The following is a 10,857-nucleotide window of genomic DNA, read 5'->3' on the forward strand; positions in this document are numbered from 1 at the left end:
ATAGGAAAGCAAAGGAGTAAACATAAAATCATGCTGTTTATCACGCATATAATAGTCTTAAATGAGGCCTTCTCTAATTATATAGTAATCAACTAATTTTAATCATTTCTTTAAAAGTGGAAAAACTGTGCTTGTTGTTCTATGTTTTACGTTCGTTCAGTTTACAGTGTTAACATTATTAAGAACTGGTATTAATCATGAAGATAGCGTAATTTTGAAAAGAAATAAAACATTGAACTCTTCCTGATGAAATTTAGGAATAAAAGAAATGGGCAATAAAAATCAATGATTACAGAAAACTTAGTGAAATGAGAAAGTGAAAGAACTGACAAAATTCATGGACACAATATTATCCATCATAAATCCACTTGCCTTAAGATTGGGGTCGACCCAGGGAACTTAAGACCAAAATTAATTCTCTTGCCATCAGTAGAAATATCGAGTATATTTAGAAAAATGATCTAATTACATTTTGTCTTCTACTAAGTTCGCATCGTACAATCCTCAGCAAAAGTGATGTGTAGACCCTATATGTTCTCTTGTCAATAACTTTGGAATAAGTAGGTTGATTTTAGTTTACTTTCTTCGTTGGAAAGAGAAAATTAGTCTCTGATACATTACTGAAAACTATTTATATTAACCAATACAATGAGAAATTATTAGCAAAAGGACACGTACAATATGCACGTCTATTTTTGCTTCTGACTCATTGTGCAAGATAGATTTTAACTAGCGGCTGTCTTTAGAGCCTTTGAAACAATATATTACTAAACCGACATGAAACCAGATAAAATAATTATATGTAATAATACTAGGTAGTGTTAAATGTGAAAATTGTGTTTCCATGAAAGAGTTGCAGACTATATACAAAATATGTTATTACTCCATTCCAATTAGAAGTCAATCAATTACCTATTAACCATCATATCCAGTATTTTTAATGAAGAATTTCTTCTGGTTTAATCAATACTGGAACATGTGTTGAAAAGTTAGCTTTCAGCATACCTGAAAATTGGGTCAATAGGCGAAATTGGATAGTTATTGCAGAAATACCAGAAATTCAAAGCAATCTTTTCTATATGCAGGGTGAATTTCGAAGTTGACTTATCACGTAAACAGTCTCAATATAGAAAAAAGATTGATGATTGAATCTATTTTTAAGACAGAATCCATATTTTAAAAAAGAGAGTTTCTCGTTCCTTTTTACGGGTTTCCCTCTATTGAAAACAAGTATAGCAGCTTTCTTCATTCTCTTAGTTTAAATAAAAGGACAGAATATACTAATATAAAGGGTGCCCCCGTACAGAACGCAACTTTTGAAATGCTGCCATTTCAGTTTTAGTAAGTTGGCAGCACTGAACGTTACACGACTTTCATCTGTTATCTTTATGGTTAGTAGTCACGGAACGCCGAATAGTGCCATGATCGTAATCTCTTTTCTGTACGCGTAGTAATGGAGCGCTCACCACATTTGTAGTAGGTTTTCATTATGGCAACACGCTGTTCCGTCGTGAAGCGCTCCATTCCTACCCCATTGAAAAACAGATGATCATGCGCTATTCAGCGCTAATCACAAAGACAATAGATTAAAGTTGTTTAACAATCAGTGCTGCCAACTTACTAGAACAGAAATGACGGACATTTCAAAACTTCCGTTATTTATAAGACACCCTTTATATCTCGACAGATGAACGGACGGACATAACTATTCTATAACACTTCTCACAGTTACACTCTGGAGACTAAATCAAATATTTTTCTCACATATTAAATGATGGAATTACACCAACTCATCAGGAACAATGTTTAGGTAAATGGGACAATATTTAGTCCATTCACATCGAAAGTAGATGAAATGGACAAAACACACAGCTATCGTTTCGGACAAATTCCCGAACCGACATAGCGAGTGATTGGCTCGTATAATAAACAGAAGGAAAGACAATGAAATGTGTACGAAGATGAAACAAGAAATTAAGAATATAATGGAAGAAGAATTAATAACAAGGGACGAAGTTAGCTCTCAGTTAAGAAGAGATTGGGATGAAATAAGGAATCAGTAGAGTATAAACGATTACTGAGTATATATAAAACAAAACTGTTTTTTATTTTAAGGCGACCACTGAGAATGTAGGAGTAGGATGGAAAGGTTAAGTATATGTGTTGATATTGATGAATACGAAACCGTATGTTAAAAAATAAATATTTGTTATTGTCATCTGTTTAAATTTAGTGCCCATTTTTCTGCACCAAAGCTATATGAAACATCGATGTACAATTTAAGGTGTAATTCAAATCACCGTAATATGTTTCAATTTTGATGTCCTTTCACCGGAATCGAACCCGGCAAAACTGAATGTTTGGTATAATTATTATGCCTATAGTTACCAACTGATTTACAGAGGAAGAAGCTCTTTAGTGAATTTAATATTATCCAGAATTAGCTGAATTGCTGAAGATATGGTGGAATTAGTAAATTGTGGGGTTTTGTTTATGTGCTAATTATCAAAAACGCTCTGATTGCTCTGTTAACAGTTTCATTATGTTATTTAAAAAATTGGTCTTAACCATTATATTATATATATATCCAATACTCTACTATAATTGAATTCTTACCTAGAAGTGGGCCAATACTGATAATAAATATTCCTTTAAGTACCATATTGATGCCCAGTGCTGCGGGCAGCTTCTCATGTGTACAATGTTCGGAGATTGAGAGGTTGAAATTTACAATTGTAGCTCCTCGCACAAATCCACTCAGGGCTGACACCACTAGGATAATAGTGTAGTCCGTCAACTCAACCAGTGCTACAAACAAAAGATTCACACTTATTAAAATGCTTAGAAATAAACGTTACATTTTAATAATTTTTATTAAACCAAATAAATATATAATTGTTAAGAAAGGAATCATTTAAGAGCTACGCTAAGCCAACTGAACTAAGGGCAACTAAAATTTTTGCAAACTTTTATTTGATACTACTAGCAAAGTTAGCTAATACTTCTAACAATATGTTACATTCTAATATCTACATCACTTAGAATACATATTTTAGAAGGTGCAAATTACAAGTATAATGAAAGAATCATTGCGACGACTAGACATTCATACTTCACCGAAAAAGGTGTATTTTGAGGTTCTTGTTTCAGGCCCCAATCATTTTGTGATTATTTCGATAGAAAAATAAGAAATATTTCTTTAGTGTGTGCACATTTCACGTTAATCTACGTACTTACATCATAGACTAAAATACTCTGGCGGAAAGATAATTTCAAATTTCTTCATTACAATGTAAAATTTGGAAAAATATTTCAGCTCGATATATTTCTTAAGAAATCTTTTCGAAAACTATATGTCTTCTAGTTCTTTTTTTAACTTATTATATGGATATCAAGTTAATGATACATTAATGCAATTGTTTCAATGTCTAGGTGACAGCTTTAATAAAATCCGAATATTTATAGTGTTCTCTCTTACTGCAAAGGTTTTTCTGAAGATTAATAATGGTAAAATCATTGAATACTAGAAAACACAGTACACCATTCTTGAGGTCAATTGAAAACTTGAAATAAACAAATTGCTAAACAGGATGAATAGCGTATACCTAGGTAGTTTTGCTTATTTGATTAGGGTGTATTTCATATTTTATGAATTATTTTCTTCATGATCCATAGATTAAATTTAGTTTTGTAGCCCCGTTTAGCGTAATCCCTAACGCTCTCGCCTTTGGTGCAAGCGGTCCCAGATTCGATTCCCGGTGGAGACACTCGGTCGAAGAAGTGTAAAAGCTTTCTCAGGACAGCCATCCTGAATGAGGTTTTCCTGGGTTTTCCTCATTCAAACCAAGCAAATGCCGGGGTGGTACATAATTTATAGGTCCCAGGCCGCTTCCTGCTTTCCCCAATCATTTCTTCCTTTCCTTTCCCCGCATAGTGTGTTCGCCGAGGGGCTTCATCCCTCATACGTGACGGGCTAACATGGCCATAGATGCCGAAATCCCATAAATCCTAATCTTTAAATTTAGTTTTATTGATATATTATGAATTTGGAATACGAATTTCTCTGAGTCGCCCTATATCAACAAGCTGAGTCGTTGCTCAAAGCAAGAGAACGAAGAACAATTGCAATGAGGCAGGATCACTTACACCCTTGACTAATAAGTAGGTTTCTCGTGATGGAAGATCAGCCCAACACAACTCCGAACCTGGAGGACTAAAGGTAATGTCGGTGACAAAGATCAGCGTGCACGAATACTCTTATTAATATGCGAGAGATTGATTTTCATTACATGATTAGTAAACAATGCAATTAGCTGCAGCTTTGAAGTATTTTAAAACCCGATGAATCATTTGTAATAAGTACATAGTTACATCAGCAGAAAATCACAAAGGAAATCAATTTACCAATTTATCTCCAAAACATTGAGACTAGATTCCTAGAAAAAGGAAATTAGATATTTTAATTAAGTAGTTCAATGTTGTATATTGCATTTTTTTCTTTGTAGTATCGTGTTCCGCTTCTAATGCAAGTTACTTTTTTACGGCGGGGGGGGGGGAATGTTTAGTCACTTCAAAATTTTGTGAAAAATTTTGAAGAATGATAATATTGCAAAAATAAAACTAAGTGCTTACCTGATCTTGTGGCTGCTAAAGCAATTGCTCCTAAAATAAACGTCACTCTCTTCCTAATCTGCAAGCGGTCAGTGATCGAAGGGAGGATAAGTCGAGCGACAATATCAGCTGCTGATAATGTGGACATGCAAGTAGCAGTTTCTTGTTTAGTATAACCTTTGTCCATTAGGAATAGTGGGAAGATAAGAGAGAAATTAACACCTACTGTGTACGCAAGAGCCAAACCCACTACAATGTTTATAAATATAGGATCACTAAATAGATCCAAGTCCATAAAATGTGCAAAACGTATCCAAAAGCTACGTTTAGAGCTTTTTGTTCGTTCCGCATTCTTAGGAATGGATTTAGTAGAAGCACTTTTGTCTTCATCCACTTCACAAACATTTTCATATAACCTCAAGCTACTACCTAAATCTATATTGGACTTTATGGAGTCAGTTTTAGTGCGTTTTCTTCCAGACATTACTTCCTTTTGTTTATGACAATTGGCAATTTCTCCGTTTTGATTACTATCCACTGAATCTACTAGAAGTTTCACTTGCGTCTCATCATCCGAACAACTTGTCTTATTTGTTACTCTTCCTTGAGTTACGAAATTTTCAGTTTCTTCACTCTCTGTAATCTGATCAGACACTCCATTGCCACTGTTTTCTTCAACTTCACTTCTTCGCCGTGAATGCCATTCTACTGGTTGGAAAAGCATTGCACCAACAATCGAGTGAAGCGCAATGCCTCCAAGAAGTAATACAGTTCCTTGAAATGCATAATAGTCCAGTAGAATCTTCACTGCCTGAGGCATTAACATTTGACCTAAGCCAGTACCAGCAAGGGCAAATCCTACTGCTCTGCCTCTCTTGGACACAAAATAAGTATTTATTGCTACGAAGGACGATGGTGTTAGAAGTCCACTGCCTAATCCTAGAAGAATGAAAAAACAATCAAAATTTTGTCAAAAATATTCTTTTCCAAGGGAAAGTACGAATTCATAAAGTCTACAATATAACAAAAATATCTAAACCATCAGATTTAAGTTTTTGTTTATTTATTTATTTATTTATTTATTTTTCATGTTCATTTAAAGGACCAAAGTACAAGCAAACTTAATTTCGTACATGAATGTTGAAATAGAATTAGCTGCGCTAATATTTTGTGTTGCTATTAAAACAAGTTATTTTATTGTAGAAATCTAGGGCACAAGAATAGCTATTTCCTTCTGTGGTCATCGTGGCAATACCTGCTGTCTGTGTATTGCAATCTCGGTATAGATTCCCAGTGAAAACGTTAGGTTCAATTTTGTTTATTTTACCTATTCAGCACCACGACTATACAACAGGTGGAACTACAATTTATTGTGGGGTTACGAAACAGATGCAATTTAGCATCTTATACTAAAAACAAAAGCTACGAAGAAGTCGATACGTACTTCTGCTGAAATTCAATTTCGATCTCGTATAGTTTTAATAACTAACTCTAAACAAGAAGACAGAATCTCTTAGTTGTAAGTCACGACTGAATTAATTTCCTGTTATAACTTCAAAACTTAGTAAACTGTCTCCAACTGTGCAGGTGCGAGCGTCAATAATAGTGGTCTGACACTTCCAGTCTTTTCGTTAAACTTCCTCAACATCAAATGAGCAGAGTTACCATCCTAAGGAATTTTGTTGCTCGTTTAACAAGAGTAAAGAGATCTTTTTTCGATAAATATTTGCCATGTTTACACTCCCTGACTTTTTGTCTAGGATAGCATCTGAATATTTGATTTATTCAGTATGGGTCATTCCATATCAGTTCAACGAAGTGACTTAACCTCACCATCTCAGATTTTAATTAAATTTGGTACATAGGTGCCCTCTAGATAGACTAAGAAAAATACCAAATTTAAACTGTATATATCGACCGGTATTGAAAATAGGGCTATGTAAAATTGGAACAAAATGACCAAAATAGCATGTTCAGTGTATTTTGAAATTGGAATTGCAGATCTAATTGATCTACCGAGCTGGTTGAGTGTCATTTTACAGCATTTTGCATGCCCATTCCTGTGGTATACAACAGCATATACGCTAATACAAATTTTTATTTTCAAAATCAAAATCAAAATTTTACTTCAAAATTTTTCAAAAAGTACATATTTTAAAATTTTGAAAATAATTCCATGAATAGATAGTATTGTTGTAAAGCACCTGGCAAAATATGAATTTGAGATGACAATGGGTTCATTATTTTAAAAATTCAAAACTAACCCTTGTTTTTCAAGAATACTCTGTACGTAGGGTAATAATACAAGAATACTAAAGTTTACACTTCTGTAAAAAATAAGAATGAACACTAATCTGAAGAAAGAGTACAAATGATTTCATAGTAAAACTTTTCAATAAGTACTAGGATATGTTTATCACTTGACATTTGGAAAAGCCACATTTGTTCGGCATACATCACTTTCAAGGAGGGCATAACTTCTTCCGTCGGGAGTTACAGGATTCAGTTTTGTCAGAAAGTCCACGAGGGTTGGATTAACCCATCTGGAGGCCTGCGGCTAAAACAAAAAAAAAAAGTATGTGGCATTCCTCTGATTTCACCTTATACATTTCTGTGAAAGTACAGTAGGAAATTTAAGGGAATATATTTCATATTTTTGGTCATATTTATGATGATTGTATCTTCACGATTCTTTTTAGATAGCCAGTTGAGATTTTGATCAGAGTGGAGGCACCTAATCACCTGGAGGTCCGGGACTATAGCCCCCCTAAGCCTCCCTTAATCCGACCCTGACACTCACTACAGACATCCACACAACATCAGCGTTTCTTTGATATGAGAATGATGGAGATGGCCCAGGTGGACGAAGAAAAGTTACTTTTACTTCATCGAGTCCTTCATTTTTCTGTAAAACATACCCGAACCCCCAATTTTCTTCATAGACAGTGGTGACATAGCCTGATGTAGCTTCTAATTGAAGTTTATTTGGAGATTTTGAGACTTCCTTCTCCCAATTCTGCAAACCATCTGAAAAGTGTCTCACCAATAATGTTGATGTAGTTTTCGGAATGAATCCATGATACTGTTTTGTTCCTTTGAAAGTCAATGCTTGATCGAAGCGACTTTCCAGGAACATTTCAGCTACAGTATATTCATCTTGGGTTGAGTAGGTAAAATTTACTTTGGTAATGTTTTCTACTGTCCACTCAAAAAGTTGTCTTGGAGTTGGAATTTGATTGTCATAGGATCTTTGCAAACTAACACAAGCTGCCAGTCTCTTTACTGAACCGCCTACTCCATCGCAAGGCCCTTTGTTGTGTGCTATAGCCGAGAAGTACCACCCTCCTTTCACTTTAAAAGCTGCCTCATGAAGCAGAGGTTCAAAAAGTTTTTTTCTTATTTTTGTATTGCTCGGTAGACCTGTTGGAAAAAATAAGAAATCTTGTTTGCCATTTTTTTTAAATTTGGATGTCAGAAATGATACGAGTCTTGTTTTGAAACAACTCTATTGTGCTCTAGGTAATCGGAAACAACTAGATATTTAACATGTTCAACTTTGTTTTCCTGTTTGAAATATAAAACAAAAGGATGGATTGTGACCTGTTAGCTTGTCCAGTGGCAGCTCTGTGCTTCATCTTGTAGCGCTGTACTATAATTTTCGGAAAAATCACAGATGACAGCAAATTCTGATTTTTTGAAATTTTCTTTTGTGTAGTTAAGGAAGGCTCTCTGTTGCATGCCAATGAACCCATGCCTACCCGCTAAAGCTGCTTCAGTTCGTTTGGTTTGTTTACGCTTAACGTCCTTATGTAACAGCGAGATTATGAAGGATTTGACATATTACTTGAAGTGGCATCTGAACCACTACTCGGTTTCCACCTGGGAGAAATTTTGTAAGCTCATTGGGACCCCTTAATAACAAGGCGAAAATTAGATTCAACTAACACAGATGACTCGACGTATTTGAAAACGTCATTATGAAATTCACGTGGCATTTGTGATTACGATTTGTGGCATTTCTGCATTGTTTTTACACTATTTTTTTAAAATAAAAAAAACACCTGGTTTAAACCAGCCAACGCTGCTGTTGTACCAGTGCTATATGTATACTTTTTACAAACCGAGTTTATTTATAGTAACATTTTTGGATCAAAAGATCCAATATATTTCAGACAGAAAAATATTGTAGACCTTATATCTGGAGAACTACATATAGTGTATCCAAACCAAAACTACCACTTAGTATGATGTGCTTATTCCGTAATAAAAAAAAGTATGAAATCTCGATTTAGGGTCCATTCAAAATATTTATGGCCTCTGATTCAAAAAAAATCCAATTAAAAAAATCCAATGTTTTTCATTCAATCAAGTATTTTCTCGTACGCCCTATATCTCGATAACTACATGTAGTGTAGCCAAACCAAAACTACCACTTAACTCAGTATGATGTCCTTATTCCATAGAAAAAAAATACAAAATCTCGATTTAGGGACCATTTAAAATTTTTGTAGCCCCTGATTCAAAAAATCCAATATATTTCATTCAACCAAACGCTTTCATGTACGTCTTATATTTGGAGAACTGCATATAGTGTATCCTAACCAAAACTACCACTTAACTCAGTTTGATGTGCTTATTCCATAAAATATACGGAAACTCGATTTATCTAAAGGTCGTTCAAAAATTTTGTGGCTCCTGACCCAACATCTAATTATTGGCCAAGATCACAATCTGTTGATCCATTTTTTGTATCATTCCTAAAATTCTTGTTAATTGTGAAACTTTTATTGATATAATTTTAAGGTTCAAAAGTATCAGCACTTTAATTTGCTTTAAGTTAGTTTTTAAATTATAGTACAGCCAGCAGATTACAAGTCGGTATGATATGTTTTAGATCCATTACTGTAGTCTTCATGTTAGTGTTCATACTTATTCACGCAAGTTAAAAGAAATAAATGCATTCGTGTATTTTTCAGCTAGGTACAGGGTATTAATGAAATTTTTAAACAATGAACTCGTTATCATCCCAAATTCATATTTTGCCAGGTGCTTTACAATAATACTATCTATTCATGGAATTAATTTCACAATTTTAAAATATGTACTTTTTGAAAACTTTGAAGTAAAATTTTGATTTTGATTTTGAAAATAAAAATTTGTATTAGTTTATATGATGTTGTATACCACAGAAAAGCGCATAAAAAAATGCTGTAAAATGACAGATATCAACCAGCTCGCTAACTCAATTAGGAGATCTGCAATTCCAATTTCAAAATACATTGAACATGCTAGTTTGGGCATTTTTTTTTTTTCAAATTTTACATAGCCCTATCTTCAATACCGGTCGATAAATAAAGTTCAAATTTGGTATTTTTCTTAGTCTATATGAATAGTACCCCTGTGCAAAATTTCATGACAATCTGACATGGTAAGGTAAATTTTGTCTCAAATTGTGTTGATATGATCTGGAATGGCTCGTCTGTAATATGCTGAAATATCTTAAAGGCCATGTATAGAATAACATACTTTCAAAAATAGAAGTAACGCTATAAGTAACAATAAAATAAAACAGTTACTTGTTCACTAACTTGTTCTGTCAACATGGAAATTAGAATACGCGAGGATGTTTTTGCCTATTGCCGGGTATGAAGGAGGATTTAAATTTTGTTGTAAAACAAACTCGAGGTCGCTACTCTTCTTGGTTGTCGAGTTATATGCTTTTAATTACGTGCTTTGCTCGGCAAATCTGTTGAGTGGTTGCCGCGCAGAGAAATGAGTAATCTGTAAATGGAGTAACAAAAGCATAAGCCAATGAACTTTGTAATTTAATTAGTCTTAGAAGCAGGCAGAATAAACCATAGTTACAAGAAGAATGAAATCCTATTTTATATCGTAAGTTCAAAATTCAGCGTCTGAGAATTAAGCCTACAATTCCTCAATTAAAAGAAAGAGAACATTGAACTTGGAAACATCGCGAAAGTCACGCTGTTATTATTATTATTATTATTATGCGTTATTGAATGTGTCCTTATAGAAGTACAAAAACTACATTTCAATATTGATTTAGTTTTTTAAAAATACAAATTAGAAATTTTCAGCTTTGTAATATTACTTTGAAAAATTATATTACTGTGAAAAAATATTTTAACTGGGGGAGTTGCTACAGTGAAATGGAACTGATTAACGAAAAATAAATATTGTAAATTAATATTAACTTGGGTCTTTATCATAGAAATGTTAAGAATC

At 33.7% G+C, this 10,857-nt stretch overlaps 1 protein-coding gene across 3 annotated transcripts in view; it reads right to left on the minus strand.

Moving 5' to 3' along the window:
• Positions 1 to 10,857, minus strand: part of LOC145675736 (putative monocarboxylate transporter 5) — a 52,885-nt gene that overhangs the window by 5,123 nt on the left and 36,905 nt on the right. For all 3 annotated transcript variants that reach the window (XM_081746368.1, XM_081746378.1, XM_081746388.1), the window contains exons 5-6: positions 4,633 to 5,550; positions 2,617 to 2,808 (exon numbers count right to left, since the gene is read on the minus strand). In XM_081746368.1, the coding sequence (XP_081602494.1) occupies positions 2,617 to 2,808; positions 4,633 to 5,550 (1,110 nt within the window). The remainder of the gene's footprint in view (positions 1 to 2,616; positions 2,809 to 4,632; positions 5,551 to 10,857) is intronic.

The sequence above is a fragment of the Thermobia domestica genome, chromosome 2, assembly GCF_964235325.1.
Source record: "Thermobia domestica chromosome 2, izTheDome1.hap1.1, whole genome shotgun sequence".
Taxonomy (NCBI): domain Eukaryota; kingdom Metazoa; phylum Arthropoda; class Insecta; order Zygentoma; family Lepismatidae; genus Thermobia; species Thermobia domestica.